Source organism: Cottoperca gobio, chromosome 23, assembly GCF_900634415.1.
Source record: "Cottoperca gobio chromosome 23, fCotGob3.1, whole genome shotgun sequence".
In the NCBI taxonomy this organism is placed as follows: Eukaryota; Metazoa; Chordata; class Actinopteri; order Perciformes; family Bovichtidae; genus Cottoperca; species Cottoperca gobio.
The window spans coordinates 5,014,107-5,037,500 of NC_041377.1; the positions used below are offsets into that span (position 1 = coordinate 5,014,107).

Genomic DNA, 23,394 nt, shown 5'->3' on the forward strand with positions numbered 1-23,394 from the left:
TTATTACAATTACACACTATTACAGTTCTATTATCTGCACTGACTGTCTTTAATTACACTAGAGAGCAAGAGGAGGAGTGAAGGAGGGGAGAGAGAGACAGTCAAAGAGAGAGAGAGACTATACAGATAGATAGATGATGCGAGACACTGCACCAAACTAATTAAAACAGAAACTTTTTGTTTCAGCAAGTTGACAGGGAATGAATCTGGCAGGGAATTAATCTGTCCACAGGGAACACAGTGAGGAGCTATACACACACACATACACATATAGGGAGGTGCAGTGCAGTGTGCCGTTGCCATAGTTACTGAGTGTGGCGCCACATCATGCGGCAGAGTTAATGCAGAGGTGTGTGTTCTGTGTGTGTGTGTGTGTGTGTGCGTCTTATTTAAGCTTTCATTATACCACCACCCTGACCTATTCCGACATCCTCTACACAAGCACAGAGAGAGAAAGGTTGCAGAGATAAATCCAGAGTGTTCCTGTCGACATGGCTGAGTCTTTGTCACTGGTAACAGCTTCACATCTGTAGCTCTTACCCTTGAGGTGAAGCATCCTTATGCTTATGGTGGATGATGACACGCTGAAAGAAAATGTTTGGCCTTGAAAGATAAGCACTTCAATTCAAGACCTTAACTGTTCCTTTGGTAGGTTATAAAGGGGGATGTGTACAACCTGATTAACTTATTCCTAGAGGAATAACTGCGCCTTGAACACTGCCTTGTGCCAGTCTATGTAGACTTAACAACTGATGCGTATATGTGGTTAAAAACATGTATGTGTTTGTGAAGTGAGAGAGGAAAGAAGTATCCTTTACTTGAGTAAAAGTATCAATACCACACTGAAAACAAAAACACTTAATAGAAAGAAGAGACTTATCATCAATGTATTACACATAAAAGGTTTATTATGAGAGCGTGGTATCCTACACGTGTAGTAAACAAAGTATAAGCAGCTGGATAGACTGGATATCTTGTGATTGGATTATTATTAGTATTATTATTGATGGATTAATAAGTAATCAGCATTAAAATGTTGGAGGGGGAGGCGATTCTAACTAAAGATGAATCATATTTTACAAACTAATATAGCCGTCAGATCAATGCAATGGAGTTACGGATAATATTTCAGTAGAATTAAAGTAAACAGTTAACATTTAAGTAAAGTACACGCACCTTGAAGCTGTATTTAAGTATTTGAGTAAACCACTGTGAGAGAGCCACAGAGAGAAGGAAATAAAAAAAACTGAAGTTCAAAGTGGAGAGCCCAGCACATGAAGGTCAGTGCTACAGTAAGTCATCCATGCCGTTCCAACATACTTCCAGAAAATGTCCAGTAATCAAAACAGCAAGTTTAGCACAAATCCAAAACACCTGGGACGTGTCGGCTCTTATTGTCCCGTACCTAACCAATCTGCCTGTTCAAGGAACCGTCAAAACCACATCTGTACAAAAAGCAAGCTTACAAATAATACCAGGTCTCAATTTCAAGTGCTTTTGATTCACACTCTGTTCTTTTAACCAACTGTGCTTTCCACACATCGAGAAAACTGTTTCAAATGAAGACACAGAGGTAGACGTTGCTGTGATACCATCAACGATGGAGAATATCATTTCATCTCTGTGGGAAGGATGTGTTTGTAAAATGAGTAGGCGTGTCCCTGCTCCACATGTGCGAAGGTTAGTTACCACGTTAACAGCGGCACCTGTAACATATTATTGTACTTTCACAGACTATTTTTCCAAGTGCATTCTCAGCCTCATAACCCTCCCCTCTCTCCTCCTCGTCTTTTAACAAGACCTTTTTTAAAAGGGGAACAAGCTGTAACTGCGGGACCTGTCATATCTGTTCAGTGTGTAAATGTTATTTCATACAACATCCTCTCTGGAATTAAAATACAGATCAATGCTCTTTCTTTCTGTAGCTTAAGTCTTACAAATATCATAAAAAATGAATTTGCAACATGAGGCGCTTTGTGAAAATGGATAATATGCTTCTGCATATGTCTCCCATAACAAGTCTTTCCTGCAGACACAAAGCTTAGACGCTTCTTTTCTCTTTGGTGAAGTGTTGCTGTCTTGAGGAGTTAAATCTAGATGACAGTGTGTTTACAGTGTGGGACATGTTTATTTTTCAGCAGCTGGTGAAGTAAGGGAAGACAGTGTGGTGCGTTGCACATGCATACATATGCTGTTTGAACTTTCTTTATGGTCAATGTTTAGCAATGGTTTATGATGCATGGAAACCAAGTGAGAGAGAGAGAGAGAGAGAGAGAAATACAGCTGTTGCTATTCCAGATAACTTAACTGCACGTGTTTCATTTCACACATTTGAAACCATTAGATTTACTATATAGTTTTATTTTTATCCAGTATTAAAAATGAGTGAGCGAAGAGGCGGCAGTTGCTGCTGAGGTCATGCATTTTAACACGGCAACAGTAGGAACAAAGACACGACAGTAACAGATGCAGAAGCATGAAAAATAGATTGACAAGCAGAGACAAAGGCAGGCATTAAGTGTAGATAATCAAAGGGTGAATATGATTACACATCCACAATGAGAAGAAAGCAAAGCTCCCAGTCACTCATCCTCTCATCTCTAACCTCATGTTATACATCGCTTTAAACGGGCTTAAAGGCTTTCACAAAACGTTATCATGCTCAGGTTAATGCACAAGAAGCCACCATGTTAGTCCACGATAAACTATAGTAAGGGATGCAGACTGCAGTGTAAGTAGGTTAGACCCCAGGGGCCCGAAAGACACTGTCTGGTTTCAAACTGCCAAAGAATTATGGCAGGGTTGCAACATCTGCTGCCTGAGAGGAAGACAGACAGTGATGGATGGCCAGGTGTGCAGAATCTCTGCGTACACATGCACAATGTATGTGCATATTCACATGCACCCACAAGCACGCTGGCTCAGGCACCAGTTAAATAAGCAACGCGTACATCTGTGACAGATGACAATTTCTATTTATTATGAATAAAAAATGAACACACAAAATTCACAAACACAGGTGCACAAGTATGAAAGGCACAAACAATCTGACAAAATCACACAAAGCGATGGCTCACTTCCTTGTGAACGCATTTCCAGTTGAATAAATAAGCCCATGAGAAGAGATAAAGATTAATGATGTATTTATCAGCCAATGACAAAGAGCTCCATGCTGCATATAAAAGATGAGTACCGAGATGTCAATGGCAAACCCTATTTGATGAGATTACTGAACAGTAGGAAATATAATGCCACTTCGCTGTCAGGAAAGTTAATGCTACTTTTATAAAACATGACATGTACCACATAGTTTGTAGATATGAACTTTTCCAAGATGAGCAGATACGTCAAGAATTTAAACATATTAATATGCAAAGACAAAAATAGTCAATTCTAAACATCATGATATCGTAAATCTGCGGTTGAGCTTTAATCATAATATATGTCAACACTGAATGTCCTTAGGCCAGTAAGATAGTCATTTTACAAAGAGGAAAAGCACAACGTTGCCTATAATTATACTGTAGTCACCTATATATAGGGTCATTAACACCATCATGTATAAAGTATATAGCAAGTATAGAGCAAAAGATCCAGACGTGCTGTGGCACGAGCAACAGCTCAAAGGAAAAGACAAGTGCTGACAGTGAAATCTAACCTCAAGTGTTTGGCTCGGGTGTATCGTACGTGTATCGCACTCGGCGTTGTTTGTGGAAGATCGTAACAAACATTTTGCGCTTGAATTTTTGCAGATACAGACTTTTGATGTTCTTATAATTTAACAGGCCTTTTATACATCTACTATTACACATGTACTGATTCATTGACAAAATGAATAAAATGTCTTCTTTAAAAAGCAGTTGCTTTGAATATTTACAACTTTGTTCGATGTCAGATATACCCTAAAACCTGAAAAGCTATCCCTCCCTGTCTACATCACCTCCCCCTGGGACTGCTGGCTGTGGGCTGGGTCTGGGTGACGCAGCCGGGCTGGGGGATGCAGGGGTCTTGCGCCCCGTGGGGATTGGTGGCAGGATGGGCTTGACGTTGGATCCAGGACGTCTATCAGAGGAGGGAGACACGACCACATCAAGCAGATCTGTGCCTGGACAGGGGGCTTCAGCAGTTTGGCCTAAGGTATGAAATGGGAATATTTTATGGAAACAAATCAATTTGAATACCCTCAGCTTACTCATCTTATAATCAGATGTACTGCTGGTTATTTACAGACAGAGTGTAAATTATAAAATAAATTAAACATGAAAAAAATAGTTTGAGAAAGTGTTTAAAGCATAATAAGTATACAACAAATGACTTGTTAAACTGTTTTTCTCTGGCTTCTAGCCGCTCTTAAATCTCTCCTCTCTTTGCTATCTATACATAAGAACAAAGAAATGCCCTAAATGGAAACAAAAACAAAAAAAAGCAATAATAACCTGTGAATGTCTCCAAGTTGTGTCCCAGGACAGACATATCTAGCGGCTCCACTACATCATTCAAGCCCCCGGCTGAACTGGGAACAGTCAAAGCTGAACTGGCACGAGACTCATCCGAGCTGCTTGTGAAGGGAGGAAAAGACAAAGCGTAGAGGGTGAGGGGGAAAACAGGGAGGAAGACTTTCAGGTAGAGCTGCGATGTGAAACAATAAAATACAATGATGTTGTTGAAGGGACCAGAGACAAAACAATAGAGAGAAGTGTGGAGCCTCTGCTTACAAAAAGATTCAGCACAATGTGCTTTTGGTAGTTTTATCATCATGCTGGGAACACCAGCGGTGGAGATATATCCCATGCCACAATAAGCTAATATCCATTCATTTAGGAAAGACTATTGGTACTTAAAAAACAAAAGCTGATAGATATATGTTATTTAATTTAATCATATAGACTAGTCTATGACACAAGCACACTCAAACACATATAAATCCTATCAGAGAAATACAAAAGGATCCTCTGTTACTATGTGAGACAGACAGACACAAGTAAAGACACATCCATATTGTGAGCGCAGCCAACAAGTAGACAGATGTCTGGAATTCTCTATAGAAATACTGAAGGGCTGAGTAATGCTCACGGTAAAGAATGGGGGCATGAATCGCTCAGACCGCGTTGAAAGAACTTGTAGATTTTCAACAACTTCGCTCAAACTCACCTTCTAAGAACATGACCCCGAAGGGGAACAAATTCATTTTGACTGAACACGTACTGTATCTCTGTATGTATCTGAAATGTCTTCCTTTGAAATGAATGAAATAAATTGATGCCAATTTGGACAGGTGGGAAAAAGCTGTTGCATGCACAGCACACACACATAACCACACACACGATGTCAATGTCTGATTCAATCCATATCTGTGCAGTAAGCCTGTTTATTGAGTGTAAGTGTACACACAGGGGAGTCAAAAAGCAGCAAAAGCTATATAATAAGAATTTATGAGTGTGTGGATTTGTGTTTATGCATGTGTGTGTTTGTGCATGTGTGTGTTTGTGCATGTGTGTGTTTGTGCATGTGTGTTCAGATGTGTCCCCACACAGTACCAGTAGAATGAGCTGTATAAAAGTGAACACACTGCATGTTGTAATGACAGGCTGAGGGAGTAAAGAATACCACTACAGAAGTCTTCAGATTGTTTTAATGAAACCACAAGACTTGCTTTTGGCTTCTCTCACCTCATCTTAAATCAAAATGCTATTATTATGAATTAAAAAACCCATAAAGAGTGAAATATTATACAACTTTGAAGTATTATATACATCTGTTATTCTCATACGGTAACATCTGGTCTTACTTTGGACTTTTGACTGCATTGCTAGTGTGTATATGCATTGTGTGTGTGTGTGTGTGTGTGTGTGTGTGTGTGTGTGTGTGTGTGTGTGTGTTCCTACCTGCTGGACACATTTAAATGGGTATCAGGATTCTGCAGAGATGATGGTGCTGCTTGAGCAGAGCTGAGATAAACAAAAAATATGACTAAATTCAATAATTCTTCTTTGCGAGTATAAAGCATTATGGAAAAGCAATTTGACAATCAGATCTTTTCATTCAGATTTGGTGCAGTCATAAGTGGTGACAGGTATATTTTTGGACAACAAGAGAGTGCCACTACACAAGCCAATCATATTAACAAACACTCAGATTCAAATCATTTGGCCACCTGCCACTTCACCTTCAAGGTCAACCAACAACCCAAAACAAAATATCAAAACGTATTTAGGACGAGTGAACAAATGAAACCACTTTGGCCGAGCTGAGAGTGCCCACTTGAAATTAAACATGGTAGTGCAGTGGAGTGCACGCTACTTATGATGGACCTTTTCAAGAGCTGGCTGTAGACCCCTGGACTCTTCGCCACTATAGCCTCTCTCACCAGCTGCTCACGCCTCCCGATGGAAGCTAGCTCCTGAAGAGGAGAGAGGAAGAGTTGAGAAGAAGCAGAAAGGTGAGAGGAAGGGGAGACAAACAGGGATTGCAGGTGAGAAACAGGAGTTGATGTGGCGGGTGATTAAATGGGAGAATAGTGGGACGGGGGAGTGATGATGTATGGCAGTGAGGAAGAGATATCTCATCAGACATATTGTGACTCACAGAGGGGCTCTTCTGAGGGCTGAGCTCTGCCTGGATCTGGGTAAAATAGTTTCTGTAAGATGGATCTGAAGGGTCAAGAGCTGTGGCAGAGTGTGACGCGAGCGCGCCTGATCCTGACCTCGACAGGGGTGGTGGCGGTAGCTTCTCCTCTGCCTCTTGGCCTGAGAGAGAAAAAGACAGACACTGTATATAAATACTACAGTGTAACATTGTATGTGATGGTTACAGCATATATAACATTCAGGCACAAGTTGCATATACTGTGTATACATGCATGTACATAAACAGAGAATACACTATGTTGAGCATGACAATAGATTTACATATATTATCTTTCTGTTTAGACACCACTAAATATAATTTATGGTCACATTAAAAGGGAATTTCAGGTATTTAGTATTGCACTATTGGACAGATTAAAAAAGAACGGTCAACATTGATGCAGTGCAGGTTAACATAGGCTGACTTTTAGACCATAGCATGGGTCAAATTCCAAAAACATTGAATTTTAGACATCCCATAATGCAACCAGGAGCATATTTTCATCAGACCCTTCTTGTCTGGTAAATGTCTAAGCTGAGATACTCAAGTGATGCAATTTGAGTATTTTATTTCAGACTTATCAAAGCTTCTCCAGAGCCACAGAATATGTTATAGATCTGTTTTCATGCGCTTCCAGTCACTAGTAAATTGTCTTTGACAAAGATGGTGGATTGCCCATTAAAAAATAAAAATAAAAAGGCCTGCCAGGGCTCCCTTGACTGCACTTTGCACCCAGTATCTTGCGTAAAGAAAATTAGCACTCTGAAGCTCCAAGTCTGCTAATGATGATCAAAGAAAACACACACACACACACCAGTGGAGGCGTTGTCAGGGGATCCTCTGTTGTTGTTTTCTCCTTCTTCCTGCTCCTCTAGCAACAGGTACTCTTTCACCACCTGCCTCAGTGTCTCGTAGGCTTCTTCCCAATCATCTACTCACACACACACACACACACACACACACACACACACACACACACACACACACACACACACACACACACACACACACACACACATACACACACACAAAAGAAATGTGGTTGTTAACAGAGCCAATGCTTCTCCCATCCAACAGTAATAAATCAAAGATATGGGGATGATGACCTTAGTGTAATGAGGCGCTAGCTAGCAGTGCATAAAAGTGATGAGGTTCTGCTCTCCCTGTATGTTCATCTCATTAAGAAAACAGCTAACATGTCTGAGTGCTTTCATGAGGGAATGATAAACACAGCAATTCTGCGGCTATGTGCCCTTAATACATGTGGTAATTGGATTGAAAGTGTAGTGTATGGATTTTAGTGAAGTGTGTTAATTTATCCTTGGCTATACCAATGACACTTGGTTATATCTAAGGCAGGGATTTTTTTAATTTGATTTTTTTTTAAGCTCTTTGTGGCACGACAATGACAAAATACCTGTGAACAGAGCAATCACAGCAAAGAAATGTCTTTCTTACTCGCATCATACCCAAAGTTTGAAGAAGTAGAAAGAACATTTCTCCCCTGGGCAGGGTTTTCTTAGCTTCAAAAATAAATGGTCAATATTTATAATTACACTTTGTACCGCAATTAAAATGTCATTAACCTAATAGTAAAATGTCTCCGATTAGCCACTAGAGGATATACAATTACCGTTACTATACTTTGTAATGCACACTTAAGTGTCAACAAGAACAGAATCAAACAACATGTATGAATACATATTTATGTCACAATAAAAAGTGCTCCCTCGGCGTACCACAGGGGATAACGTTATCAAAGAATCCCAGTCGTTGCCTGTTGGTATTGGCGTAGAGCTCTATACGTGACACCGCCATGTCAATCTGTGCTTGGGTATAGAGACCACGGCTTTTCAGGTGGGCCGTGTACTTCTCCACCTCGGTGGGGATGAGCAGGATGTATCGAGGCTCAAAGCAGCTGTTCTTCAGACAGAACACACCCTGCGACGATAGACAAACAGTTTGCAGTTCTCTTACAAAGAGGGTTTGATATTGTGTTAATTGCAATTTCTATTTGGCACATATATTGTGTAACTGTAAGACTTTGTAAGTTTGCTATGTTGCTGGCAGGTCCTCAATCGACTCTCTGTCAATCTACCGGCTTTACACACACATATCATTTTAGTCTGCTTGGTGTTCTCTCATACAAAAGGTTTCCGTACACACCTCTAGCTCCATGTGCACACAGCAGGCGAGTCCTTCTCTGGCTACATCCTCTATGGCATCTCTTCTCAGACCGTAGCTGTGACCCCCGTATTGCGTGGTCTGGATAAACTTACCCTAGAAGCAAAATTCCGGTTACGAGGGGAAAGAAGAACATTTTAGTGTGCCCCTTTATTGTTCCGTTATTCATCATGGTTACCACAGTTATGAGCTTCATTCATCTTCTGAAGTGGACATAATAACAATAATACTGTTCTGTCATGATTAACAACCTAAAGTCGCTTGGCCACCTGTGAACTGAACGTTTGACCTGTTGGTCAGGGCAACAATCTCTCTCTCTGTTACTTCTCACACATGACCCCTGACCTTTTGTCTGACGGCTTTTGGGGCAGTTGTATTTGAAGAGCATAATTTATGACACTAAAACCACTGAAGCAAGTCATTCTTGTTCTTTGGTCTTTGGCAGCAAAAGTGAATTCAGACATATAAAACAAAACTGAAACTGTTTGTTACGATTCCCAATAAAACGGTTATCTTGTATGAATTAATTCCTGCAATTTAGTATCAAATGTAATAATAAGTGGTGTTTTGCATTGCTTTACTGAACCCTATTTTAGCGGCATAACTATTACAGTGCACAGATTTTGAAAGATCAACGTAGAAACTGGCCTGTCAATGTAATGGCCACATGTGGAGCCACTAGCAGGGAACTGTATGACAACAAGAGACTTTGCTTTATATTGTTAAGTTTTCCCCCAATAAAAGATGTCTCAACTCTATTCTCTCTGCCTTATAGAACTGCATACAGTATGACATTACTGTGACTCACTGTATTTTAATTACTTTTTACTGTTAATTTACACAATATAAACTATGTATCTCATGAAGATACTAGGTGGAATTTAAGCTCCCATTATTTTGTGGCCCTGGACCTTCTTGAATAGGAAATTAAGAAGCATTCAAACACTCAATTACAACCATGATTCTTAGAATTCCATAGCACCTGAGTCGGATGCTATTCAGACAAAATTGCAAAGCAGGTGTTCCTTGTGTTTCCATCACAATAAGGAGCGTAATAAGTACCAACGACTGTCTGCTGATTGGGGTTAATTTGAACAGCCACAAGTAGAGGGTTCAAGAGGTTATGACTGCATAGTGACTGAAAAAAAACATGTGAGGGGAAGAAGGAGAGAAGAGGATGAGGACAGCTGAAATATGAAAGGTCAGAGCATGAAGAGAGAGAAAGGGAGGACAGGACGGCCATAAAGCAAGTAGCTGGCAATAGAAGAATGGACAAATCAACTAGACGAAGGGGCAGACTGTAAAGTTAACCTGATCCACTTCCTCTGTTGGACTACACAAAAGGAATCAATTCCAGCATGAAAGGCATCGCTGTGTAAATCATTACTTGACCCAGACCTCTATCCATCATCCCCCACCACTCTTACATAACAGGCAGCTTGACAAGAAGGACAAGATGGAAAACAAATGTGTTCAAGACCTCAGACCTCAGCAAGCACTTTTCTGACTGTAAGAAAAATAAGTTGGTGAATGAATGAATCAGATCCAGTCGATGTGGATTAACACAAATACAAAGTGATCATGCAAATAAAATCAGACTCTGGCAGTTGCTGACTGAAAAGTGGTGTGTTTTATGGAATTTTGAAAAACGTCTGCATATTGATGACATTAAAACCCGTTGAATGTCTCAGACATGTTGATGGAAAATGTTGTAGGAGATGCTGTGACAAGTCATCCTTAAGAAATATGTAATTAATGCAGCCATTACACCTAATCAAAAAGGCTCAATTTAAATAAATGTATCTTTGTTAATTCAGCCAGTTAAAGTAAAATCAAATCAATCCAAGTAAAACTAATTATCTCAACTCCTCAACTCATTATGGCCAGTGAGGGAATTTAATTTGAAACTTGCTGAAAGAGGTTTTATATCAAGTACGAAAAAGAACTCTTATCGAGACCCAGTGTGCATTTACTGACACTGAGTGCACAATGTTATTTTGAGTTCAGAACTCAAAATAACTCATGTAGTCACTCCCAAGGTCTGTGATTTACAACAAAAAAAAGCTCAATGACAAGTTAACGCACCATGTGAATCATGTTCTGAAAATCTTCCTCACTGACAAAATGGTAATCCATTCCATCCTCCTCTTGGAAGTAGGGCCCCCTAGTGGTGTGACTGGTTCTGTGGAAAAACACATGCGCACACGCACACGCACACACACGCACACACACACACACACACACACACACACACACAAATGAAAAAATATGCACCCACATGCAGTGTAAACACATATCTCATGGAAGACATGTAATAAACACAATGGTGGCATTTTTCCTCATTTTTCAAAAATCCTGACTTTGACTATTAATAAAGTCAGTTTGATTTTTCAAAGTTTTGCTTTTAAATACTTGCCCAAAGTTTGTCCGTACCAGATTTCAGGAATTTAGACCAATCAGAAAAACTGTTGTCATACTAAATATAGTCTTTAGGTGTACATATGGCGTCAGAATTAAGGTAGACTGACCTCTGCTTTAATGTATTCAGGAGCAGATGGTTGTTGTTTTTCCCAGTCGTTAATAACACATTTATTTATATTAACTATATGCAGCTTTCAGCTCATTGCTTCACCAGACTCAACTGTATAGTTAACTTCATGAGCAGCTGTTTGACTTCCACCGCAGTAAGTCAAAGAAAACTGATACAAATAATTGCTTTACTTGTCACACCACTTATGATATTGCCAACAATATCTTGAGTCATTTTCTTTAAAAGCTTTATCGCATCTACTCCAGCTTTTACCCCATCAACATGACTTGTTTAGTTTCTTCAACAATTGAACAATTATGTAATGTACATCAGTTTTTTAGCACCAGTGCAAGTACTACTTGTCATGTGACCGTGCGTGACATGTGACGTGTACAGAAACTGACCCGTGGGAAAAGTATTCGCTCAACTCCTGACACAGTCTGTGAGCCAGCTCTCTCTTCCCACAGCCTTGAGGACCGGTCAGAACCAGCATAGGATATGGAGAGTCTGCACTGGGCATAGTACTGTTGGAGACACACACACACACACACATACATACACAGATGTCTGATACACTTTACAGGTACGTTCTCTCTGCGATGAGAAGGAGTTAAGTATAACCGTGAAGCAGGAGCACACACTTCTGCAGTAGTGAAAGCCACTCTTACAGTCGATATAAACGGGAGCCCTGTGGGTAATATGGATGTGCTCTTTCTAGGAAGCACAGGGGAGAATGGTAAATTGACTGTAGCTGCAGCATTTTATTTGCTGATGATAGATGTTTTCAAAAAAAGTGCTGATGCATGAACTAATCCCTTTCTTTTAGGGAGTAGATAATACGAGCAATACAGAAACACTGCAGATAAAATGCTGCACATGTTTGAAAACAGCTTTCTTGATAGTTGATCTAAGATTATGACTAATCAACACATTAGACTGTGAACACATTCCCCTCTGTCAACAAAATGAAGTAGTAAACGTAATATGAACTCAACCCACTGGGTGGTTTTATTTTAAGCTTTACATTCAGGAACAAGGCAAAGGACCATTCAGAGGTTAGGATTAAACAATACTGTATTTGTACCGACCTGTCATAGAGCGACTGTGGCTGCATCAGCTGATACACCAGAAGAGTCATGTGATCCCTGGCTGCAACCACATCCAAAGGCGGGTCATACTTGTTTACTGATGACACCTGGGATTTAAGGTTTAAGTGTCATATAAGCAATCCCATATCCATGGAAAATATAACAGTTGAATTTGGTTGGTGTTTTTTATTCTAGCTTTGTAAAAAAATAAGGGATCAGTGGAGTATGCTGAATAAACATGGAGGTCAGGCATTGAGACATTGTGTAGGTGCAGTTTAATTGCAACCGTTCCTCTGGTCCGCGACCCGACCCCGGATAAGCGGTAGACGATGGATGGATGGAGTTCCTCTGGCCATGAAATGGTTAATTATTGTGTTTATTCATACCTTTTCTTCAACTTTGACTTTCTCTTGGTCCAGCACAGTCAGATGTTGAAGGAGGAAGACTACTGCCAGTCTGTAATCGGGTTGATCCTACAAATTACATTCACATGACATGTAGAAAAAAAAAATATGATGATTCTGTACTTGAAGCAACTTTGAAAAGTCATATACAGATGGAAGGCATCATAGAGCCGTGAGTGCTTACAGGCTGTCAACAGAAATACATGAGGAGTGGATGTAGGGAAGTCGCCACAACTTTAAATAAAATGTTCTCATAGTAGAACCATGTGGTCAATAAAGGGTTGGGTTACCTGGACAGGGTTTCCCAGCAGGTTGAGCTCCCTCAACAGGAAAAGATCATGAATATGTTTGCACTCCTGAATTTCACTGATCTGAAACAAAACCACAAATTTATGCAGTCCCTGTTTAAAACCTATTTTTGTCAAAGTAGAATCAGGTTGTTGTATTTGAGTTATCTTGTGGACATTTCATGATCTGTTATACCTCTTGGGCCAGTTTTACTTTTATGTGTGATTATACAGTACAATGCGTGCCTATTTTCTGTCAATTTCTGGTGCAAATACACTTTAAGCTCATAAAAGAGCTTAATCACATGGGCAATTTTTGCTGATATGCAATTCTTTCGGAATTTTCTCTCAGATCAATACCAGGTTTTTCTCCAGATTGATGGAGCCCAGCAGGTGGAGATTGCCTAGGCCGGAAAGACTGGTGATGCGGTTCAGAGACAAGTCAAGGACCTGCAGACTGTTCAGATTCTCCAACCCTTCAATCCTCTCCAGCTGGTTCCCCCTCTGGACACAGAGAGAACAGAAAACACACTTAAAGAGGCACGTGATATTCATGAATATTTACGCATACATAAGTAGCTTCCAACACGCTGTACTTCATATACAGCCAATGAACAGTAATACACCACTAATACATTTTAAGGACGAGCCACGGTCGCTCTGCAGGGTGCTTGGACCTTCTTTCCTCCCAGTACTGAGTTGAGTGGCAGGCCTGCCTCTCTCTGCTAAATCCTGACAGGTGAGGACTGACAGCCAAACAGCTGGCGAGGTGCTAGCGCAGCACGCTAACCAACTAAAGAACCAGACCTGGGCACTCCTCCCTTGTCAGGGTCCCCAGCCTGCTTCTCACTCCATTCCACTGACTAAAGTTGTTATCTAGCCGTCTGGCCACACCTCGTCCTGCTCTTGCCAAGCATGTTGCCTGGCAGAGGGCTGCTGTCGGTGGGGGTGGGTGACTGCGCTGGTCCCTTGAAGCTCTAGGTCGGTGCTGTGATGGGCTGGGAAACAGGCTGGCTGACAGGGTTGTGCTGTTTAGGGAGCCAGCATGTGAGGAAGTGGGGTCAGGGATGGGATTAGATGGATGCTGGATAGACAAGGTATGAGTGTGTGTGTGTGTGTGTGTGTGTGTGTGTGTGTGTGTGTGTGTGTGTGTGTGTGTGTGTGTGTGTGTGTGTGTTTGTGCTGAACCTGGTCCAGGCTCACTCAAACACCAGCAGCTGGTCCCAAAGCAAAGCTACAGACAGGGGCAGACACAGCCAGACCGATGGCTGCCGACAATGAGGAAACACTGATAAAGGACAGAACATGCATGTGCGCACAGAGGGAGAGAGAGGGAGAGAGAGAGAGAGAGAGAGAGAGAGAGAGAGAGAGAGAGAGAGAGAGAGAGAGAGAGAGAGAGAGAGAGAGAGAGAGAGAGAGAGCCTGCTGTTGGACCATATGGTGATTCTCAAGCAGGGGGCCAAGGTTTTACTGAATGTAAAAATGCAGCCAAAAACAGAGACATAAAGAGAAAGACAGGGGCGAGAATACAGAGGCAAACATAAATGGGTAAAATGTTGCATACCTGAGGTAAAATAACCACGCAACAAGAAAGGACAACTCTGAAATAACTCTACTGTGTGCGTGTGCGTGTGTAGATACTGCGGAGACAACACATGGAAGGAAACAACCTCCTGCAAAGCAAAGTCATACATGTAAGACAAATGAGATTTATGTTTATAAATTCATGTTTGTTCTTGAAAGTACTGTGTGAATGAATGTTTGCGTGTGAATGTGCACTCTGACTGTAATACAGGAGGACCTACCAGACAGATGTGTGTGAGAGGCAGACATTCCAGTCCACTGATCCTCGAGATCTTGTTGTATGCCACACTGAGATGGGTGAGCTTGCAACATTTCTCAAGACCAGTGATCTCACTGAGCCTGTTGTCTGAGTATAGGCATGTTAGGAATGATACACAAGAGGAAAATGCAGTTGAACATAACACATTTGTTAAGTATATTTTTATAGATAAACATGTTTGAGTGTGTGACTGACAGAGAAAGATGCAAAGACAAAGAAAGAGGAAGTGTGTGTGCAAATTCAAGAGAACATGGATGAATTTAAATGTCTTTTTGTAAAGATACAGCCCAGATCCAGATTACTAAGACATGAATAGGCTGACAAATCCTCCATTTTTGTCAAACGGTTGTGGGAGAGATTGACCTCCTGAAAAAAAAAAAGTACAATTGTAACAAAAGTCTTCAGTACATTTCACTAAATACATTATTTGACTGAATCCATAGAGTATGGGAAGGAATTTCCGTTCAAGGGCAGTTAATGACTCGTAAGCATATTGGAAGAGACTACAGATGGTGGGCTATGGAAATCCAAGCCTATCTGGAGGGAATAGCACGTGAGAGAGTGAAGCCCAAGCCACCCATCAAATGTGGTCTTATCCTGTCAGCTCAAGGTCCTGCTTTACTTTTAGGTTCTTGGGTGGCTGGAATCCAAAGAAGCTGGAGATTTCGTTGTGAGAAGCATCTAAGATGACGAGGTAGGGCATGTGGCTCACACAGGATAAATCTAGCAGTTGAGGAAAAAAAAGTGTAATTGATAAAAGATGAAATTACATCGCTTTCAAAGTAGTCACAGGATTCTATAAATAGCAGGTCTGTAATAGGTTCAAGGACGCGTAATTAGTATGAAAATAATCACCTTTAATTTTGTTGCGTGGCAGTTCCAGCTTTTGAAGATGTACATAATTGGCTAAAACAGAGATGTCTCTGAGATCTCGACTCTACAGTAGAGGAAAATACAACCATGATTAAATTAAATTCAAAATTAAACTGCGAAGAGGACTGTCAACATGATGGCATAATGTGAATGTACACTGATTTGTCATGGATCGCTTTGCCTTGATAATTCAGACAGTCAACATAACTGAAAGCCATAAAATGTCATTGACAAATGCAGTCTGTACAGGTAGGTGTCTTACAGGCAGAGACAGGTGGTTATAAAAATGTTGCAGCCCAGTGCTGAAGCAACCAAGGTTGGACACACAGCTGGAGACCACTTCAGCAGTTAAAGCACCATCCTTCTGTAAACACAACAATTAAATGTGGTATTTTAATAGAATAGTGAAGCAGAATTTAAAGCAGTAAATGATAGACACCCCTACAATAACGATGGAGTTACAGTTTTTGAAAACAATACATATGGCCACTATAAGCATCACCTAGTCAAACCCTAAAAGCACACATGCATGCATATATCCATGCAGTACACACACACACACACACACACACACACACACACACACACACACACACACGTATTATGCTCAAGAAGGATGCACACTACTGTAATTGCTGTTAATACAGCTATCACAAATTGCAAATAAACAACTATTTGACCTTGCTGTGTTGTTTTACTTCCACAGACCTCTTGTGCAAGGTAACCTGCTTTATCTGTCACATAAGAGAACACATAAGAGGTTTTGTTGAAACTGCTCCTTTATAATACAGCCACTCTGCCATTAATTCTACTTTAGTACAATGACACATTATATCTTTACATTTCTGCCATGATGTAAATAATGAAACGAAAGAAAACAGAAACAAAAGAAAGTTGATTTCTAAGAAGTATTAAAACATAGTACATGTAGCTTATTAACTTTTAGCAGCTAAGGTAACGTTATAATGTACTACTTCTTACCTCCATCTCTCTGTTTTCTTCTAGCTCGTCGCAGGCGGGAGCCTCTGCAATGGGAGCGTCACTGTGGGACTCTGGGGGGCAGCAGCTAGGCGACGCTGAGGAAAACTGTTGACTCATTGTTTCCTTCATTGTTCCTTATTAATGAACACCTGGCGACGAAGGACTAAAGACTGACTGATAGGCAAGTCAAAGTAAGGACTTTGTGATTAAATAAAAAGTCAAAACATCCGTATTCCAGCTAGCTAGTAAGTTAGCTTTTCACATGAAGCACACGCCGTCGTCGCTAGGCAACGTAACGACTAGTAAGAGGTGCAAGGAGTTGTGGGTCATGTAGTTTTCTCGCTCCCAAAAGCTACTGCCTTTCTTTCCACAGAAATTAAAAACATCCAACACCCCAAATACTGACATAGCTGCGAGTTTTGTAGCAATTAAATTATTCACACATTACAAATTTTTATTATTATTAAAAACCCATCTTAACAGTATTTACCTGACATGCATCCCCAAAAGGAACAAAATGCATAACACCTTCTAATAGAGTAATGCCTACTAACGTTTACTAAAACCAAACTTTTGAAAAACATTTTTGACATACACAATTTTGGAGTGTGACTTATATATAGTAAAAACATTTTTTTTTTGTTAAAATGTAGGCAACTACAATGTATAAACATTACTGATGCATCTAAATATGTAAAAAATAATAATAATAATAACTTACACTTAGTAGTGTCTAGTGTGGGTTTTAGTTTTAAAAGACCTCTAAATCATCATAGGACTACTAACATTTCCAATCCTGTATTTTAAATATCAGCTGCAGGGTCATCCTTTTTCTTAAATTCGGATTTTGCCGTCAGGACTCCATGACACTAGACACAATAGGGTTAATAACAGAGAAGCTTTGAAAATATCACAATTGACTGTACCAACAGATATGGATTTATGCCCACAACACTCAAAGCTTCAGGTGGTATGTTGTCTGTGTTTATTTTTCTCATTCCAATATGCTGCACTTCATGCTTCAAACCATGTCAGACAACACATCACAGCTGTCAGGTAAAATACATCCTCTAGTGTTGGTTTTGGATCCGTCTCGCTAATACTGTATGATACAAGGCGGAAACATCCCTGGTGCGTCAACACAGTGATGGACTGTGCCGTCATGTGTGGAAGAAGTGTTACTGTGTGCATGAACTCTTGTCAGCTGTGCTTCCCCCAATGGAAAATGTGACTGTTATGCAACCACACAATGAATAACACTACAAAACACACAAAACATGATGGAATTTGAAGGATTTATTCTTTTTTTTTAGTGTGCCTTAACAAATCATGTGTGCTTAATTTATACTAGACAAACATTTCATAGCATTTCTAAAATGACACAATGAGGATGTTTAAACTTGTTCAAGACTAACACATTCTGATGTATAGATTTCAATACATTCTTACTTGAGACATAGAAATGACTCATTTTAGATGTGCAAAATAAATGTTCATTGCAAAGAAAAAGAAACGTGAGATAGAAAGGCAGATGAGCGCACTTTGGCCTGCAAGCAAAAAATGAACTCTATTACATATTTAATTCATGAGTAAAAAGCATGGACAGCAGGAGTGGTTTGCACTTACATATATGGAAGATGCCCAATACATAAGCCTTCAGGACTTTTAGGGGTTATGCGTGTGCAGTGGGATAATAGCATAATAGTATCCGTGTGTGATATGACACAGGCAGTTAACATTGTATTAAAGTTTCCCATGTATAACATTACAAAAGTAGTTCTGAAGTGAACTGCTGAATGAGCAGATTTTAGATTTTACACCAAGTGTACGTTTCAGAGTGGTAGGCAAACCCCTCAGCAGCTCTATGGTTGTTCTCCCATCGATCCCAGCCTATGTGTCACTATAATGGATTGCTCTGTGAGCTTCGGGGAGGCCAACGCCGGGCCCGCCATATTGACAAGGCTCCCATACTCCTCCCCGACTCTCGTTAAGCACTTCTCTCCCAAGTTAATGAACTAAAAACAGGGAGGTTTGCAGGGAGGGGAATGATTTGTGATCGTCTCTTAAGTTTATATGTATGGTTCACTTTAAAAGACTTGCGGACAAGCAGTGGGGACAACAAAATAAAGATTTAGAATTGCGTCGTTTCAGTTTATAGAGCAAGTATGACCGATGAAATGTTTTCCCACACACTTGCCTCAACACAAAGTCATTCCACTGTGGTATGCTGGGACTTGAAATATACCATATCCCTGATTTATGGAAGGATGAAACTGAATTCAGCAAAAGTATCTTTATAACTGAGTCTCTGCTGTCCAATTTGTCAAAAATGTTAATCAGCTGACAACTTTCCACACTAGTTTACTGCACAAACTATAAGAAAAAAAAGACAGATAAACAGATTTTTTTAACAGCCATAGATATGATACAATTCTCAGCTAGGGAAATCTTTGGGGACCAACCGAAATTGGCAGCAGGCGGAAGATGTGGCCTCATTCAGATGGTCTAATCTGGCATCTGTTATTGCAGACAGAATCAGTGGGCACATGGGGCTGCCAGGAGAGGAGAGATAGAGGTGTAATTGAGAGCAGCAGTTTAGATCTAATAGGAAAATGAGATGAGATGGAGCCTAAATTCGCGTGATAGTCCAAGACAATTGCCTTTTATCTGGAGCTGCAGTCAGTGTTGGAGTTGGAGCGCAAGTGCTGAAATTGTTGTTTATTTAAAAAGTGTAAATTGATATAGGTTACCTTGTGACAAAGATGCATAGCGAACGAAACTTGCAAAGTTTGCAGTTGTGTTGGCTGTCACCTCACTTCCCAATTAGAGTGAGCCAGAGCTGCATACGCTGAGATATATATCTATATCTATATATAGATATAGATATATATATATACACACATACATCCATGCCCAGAGTCCCTCGACTACAGTGTATTGCATCAGAGAGATGAAATGGAGAGGACACCCTTTCCATCGACAGATTTCACACACATTATGATCTAGGTCTAGAGTAGGCCTCTATTTCAGTGTTTTCTAACCCAATTCTTAAATATTCGGTCAAGTTTTTGCTCTATAATTCCTTACTCTTACATACATGACCCAAGGATCTGTTGCATATGTTCCTGCCAGACAGATCTGAAGGAGCTGAAATGAAAAAAGAGTGGACCTGTGGACCCTGTCCTGTTTTATCATTACACCGTAGTAATCTTCTTGTCCTTAGTGGCCTGTTTGATGGCGGCCTGCTCACAGATGATCTCCTTCAGCCTCTGCAGTCGGATGTTTTGGGTGCTCAGGTCCCCTACACCCGTCTGGCTGCGATGGAGTAAGGACAGGGCATTGATGTACTCCAGCTCCGTGTAGCGAACACCCTGGTCCACCACCAGATTCAGAAGCTCATCTGCAGTGTTGTACAGCATCTCATAGTACTGCCTGAAAGGAGAGAATATGAGAAGGTTATGGATAAGAAATGATAGAAAATCGAGGGGGAGCCGGGGAGAAACAAGTGAATAACACTTTATATTCCTCTTTGCTTTATTCCTGAGCCGAATCAAAAGGAGCAACAACAGCAAAGGGGAAACACAAAAGCCAAACTAACTGCTGTTGCTGTCAAGCCCAATTTTTCTTAAAATGAACTTCAAGGACCTCACCCTGCCGCCACCGCCGGGAGCTGAAGGGAGAGGGAAAACATTCATCGGCAACAAACTACTGAGATTGTTTTAATGCAAACACTGTTGACAGAGCCGAAAGAGCTGTGTGTAGAATTAATAGGTCTTTAACCAGGTACTGATCCCACAATGGGCCATTTGAAGAACATACTGATAACAAAAGAGCACAAAGCGTTGGTGAACACAACACACTTCCAAAAGGAAAGGTCAAATATGCCAGACAGAAGTGAGCAGAGACTTTGTGTATTTGTTTTTATGTAATCTGTTGGTAGGTATTTTTTAGAATACATTTACAGAGGAGTAAACTAAACAATATTTAGCTATACATATGGATTCTAGTGCACTGCATGGCAAGAAACTGCAGGTAAGGTAATGGGCAGTGGAGTGTTGGGACGCAGGACAGACAATTATTATTTGCTCGGGGGCAAAGCAGGTCAAATACCTGAGAGAGAAGAGAGAGAGAGAGACAGAGAGAGAGAGAGACAGAGAGAGAGAGAGAAAGACAAAGAGAGAGAGAAGAGAGAGAGAGAGAGAGAGAGAGAGAGAGAGAGAGAGAAAGACAAAGAGAGAGACAAAGAGAGAGAGAGAGAGAGAGAGAGAGAGAGAGAGAGAGAGAGAGAGAGAGAGAGAGAGAGAGACAAAGAGAGAGACAAAGAGAGAGAGAGAGAGAGAGAGAGAGAGAGAGAGAGAGAGAGACAAAGAGAGAGAGACAAAGAGAGAGAGAGAGAGAGAGAGAGAGAGAGAGAGAGAGAGAGAGAGAGAGAGAGAGAGAGAGCTCTCCAACACACAGAAACGCAAGCACACACGAGAATAGATTTTATTACCATCTGCCCCTGGCTATGGGAGGAATCCAATTCTTTGAAGATACTCTCAATGTTACACTTACATTAAGTAGTTGTAGATACAAAGATACAATCGAAACAAGAGAAGAGGTGAGCTACACACATACTATACTGTGACATGTATGTTTAAAGTGAGAAGAAATCTTGTAATCTAGTTCTAAAACAATCTCGCCTCAAGGTCCATTTAGCAGCTCTTCTGGAGCCAAGCAGCTATTTGTTTCCATTAATTTCTCTACGATACAGAAATCAATAAGGTGGCTCTTGAAATTTGCTTCAGTTGGGTAATTCATCACGGTGACGATCAAGTCTGTGTTCATTTTTGTCAATATTACATTGTTGTTGCGTGGTAATTCAGTTAATGGATGTCCATATAGTATGGATGAGAACCAATGGAGGCCTGGAGAGATAGGAAAACAATCTAATTTCTAAAATACAGAAGCCCTGTTTGCAAATGGTTAGCCATGACGTAAAGCAAATGTGATTTAAAGTGGAATGGCTAAACGTGTAAAACCACTGGTAGGATATTTGTTCCTGCGATCACTTCTGTGCAAGATTGAAGTCGTTTCTGACAGCGTGCTAAACGCAACACTTATTTTCTTGCTTTACGCAAATAACTGCAATGATTATGCCGAGCTTTGAGCACTGCCAGAATTCTCAGTACTGTGTCTAAACGAATCCGGAGAAGACACAGAAGGAGGATTGAAGCTGCTGCTGCTAACATGCTGCTCACGCTACTCCTCCTGTGTAGACATGCTGTTATGGCTCCCAGAGTAATAAGAGCAGCGGTATATGCATTATAATGAGCGTGTGTCTCCGTGTGACACTGAATATACTCTTAATGTTAGGCTGAAACAGTTTAGAGTAAAATCATTTTTCCTTTACTAGCATTAACTGGCTACCTTGGCCAATTTCGGACACCAGTTACTAAACAGCAGCGGCTCCTGTTGCGTCTCTTTTCAGTGGAGAGAGTATTGTAGCTCTGACGTTGTTAGGTCGGTGAAAGGCCTTGGAGGTGTTGTGGTTCAGATTAAAAAAAAAAGAATCAGGTCCACCTGTTTCCAAATCTTTCTTTGTGTGACAGCAGAGAAAAAGAGTGATTTATAATTATGTCCATCAAAGCATCTGGAGAGAGTGGGTTAAGCTCTCTATTGTGCCAGAGGAGGATGGAAATAAATGGATTCAAATCTTTAGTGATTTCTGATACGGTGCAGTAAAACAGACACTTTGGTAAGAAAAGGTATTTTTTATCTCATCTGTTTAGCTCCATCACCCATCCAAGACCCATTCCCTTCTTGAGATGATCATTTTGGATGCTAACAAGGGCTTAATGAGCACTCTGGGAGCTTCTGTTCCAAGGTGTTTTATGTGCTTTCATTTTGGAGATTCAACGGTAGAAAAAGACCTAGAAAGCGTAATGGTGGGTACAATGAATGAGATGGAGATGGAGAGTTACAAAGAGGGGAAAAGAGTGATGGCTGAATAGATGAGTGAGGAATAGAGGTGCATAATATCTGGGTTTTTTGGCCTTCCCCTGACAAGTAATGCCCTTGGTCATCGAAGCATTTGCATTTTTGTCTTATTCTCAATCCTGCTCTCGATTTCTCTCCAAGGTCTTGTTCATTTTTCCATCCTTGAGCTCATTTCATGAATACGCTTGTCAATATTGATGAGGGTCACATTGGTTTACTCCTTAACCGGAGGGCAAGGCAGAAGAAAGGCAGGAAAAAAAAGCGGGAAAAGGAAGGCTCCCATGTGTGGTTTTTATCTCATAATGAAATGGGCTGTGTATTTGTGCAAATGTCAAATGTGTCTCTGCAGAGTATGTGTTAAAATGTTGGCACTTATACCTCAAAAACACAGCAAATCACCAGCTCAAAAGCATTTCCATTTCATAATTTCATTCCCTAGACCCAGCGATTAACTGCAAGCTTGAGGCAAATTGTCTCGCTGTATGATCTAATGGGAAAAACAAACACACATTTCTTTTGTTAAGGGGAGAAGCTTTGAACAATAGGCTACCCTCATTCAAAAAATACGTCCTCGGCTCTCAATGGGAAGCAGCTTAGA

General features: G+C 40.6%; 2 protein-coding genes across 3 annotated transcripts in view; both read right to left on the reverse strand.

Annotated features, from left to right (window-relative positions):
• Positions 1 to 2,159: 2,159 nt before the first annotated feature.
• Positions 2,160 to 17,091, reverse strand: lrguk (leucine-rich repeats and guanylate kinase domain containing). 2 transcript variants are annotated; one of them, XM_029462148.1, is made up of 20 exons: positions 16,818 to 17,091; positions 16,099 to 16,200; positions 15,819 to 15,900; positions 15,586 to 15,686; positions 15,248 to 15,329; positions 14,926 to 15,050; positions 13,481 to 13,624; positions 13,124 to 13,204; positions 12,816 to 12,902; positions 12,430 to 12,536; positions 11,746 to 11,865; positions 10,897 to 10,993; positions 8,794 to 8,907; positions 8,367 to 8,568; positions 7,442 to 7,558; positions 6,586 to 6,746; positions 6,312 to 6,400; positions 5,886 to 5,948; positions 4,437 to 4,555; positions 2,160 to 4,132 (listed from the first exon to the last, which is right to left on the reverse strand). In XM_029462148.1, the coding sequence occupies exons 1-20, from the start codon at positions 16,944 to 16,946 to the stop codon at positions 3,918 to 3,920; spliced, it is 2,337 nt and encodes a 778-aa protein (XP_029318008.1). In that variant the 5' UTR covers positions 16,947 to 17,091; the 3' UTR covers positions 2,160 to 3,917. The 2 variants fall into 2 exon arrangements, with proteins under 2 accessions (XP_029318008.1, XP_029318007.1); XM_029462147.1 differs by having other exon boundaries at positions 4,437 to 4,558.
• A 1,007-nt stretch (positions 17,092 to 18,098) lies between these two features.
• Positions 18,099 to 23,394, reverse strand: part of exoc4 (exocyst complex component 4) — a 102,548-nt gene continuing 97,252 nt past the window's right edge. The window contains exon 20 of the mRNA XM_029462154.1: positions 18,099 to 20,249. Within this exon, the coding sequence (XP_029318014.1) occupies positions 20,012 to 20,249 (238 nt within the window). The 3' untranslated portion in view covers positions 18,099 to 20,011. The remainder of the gene's footprint in view (positions 20,250 to 23,394) is intronic.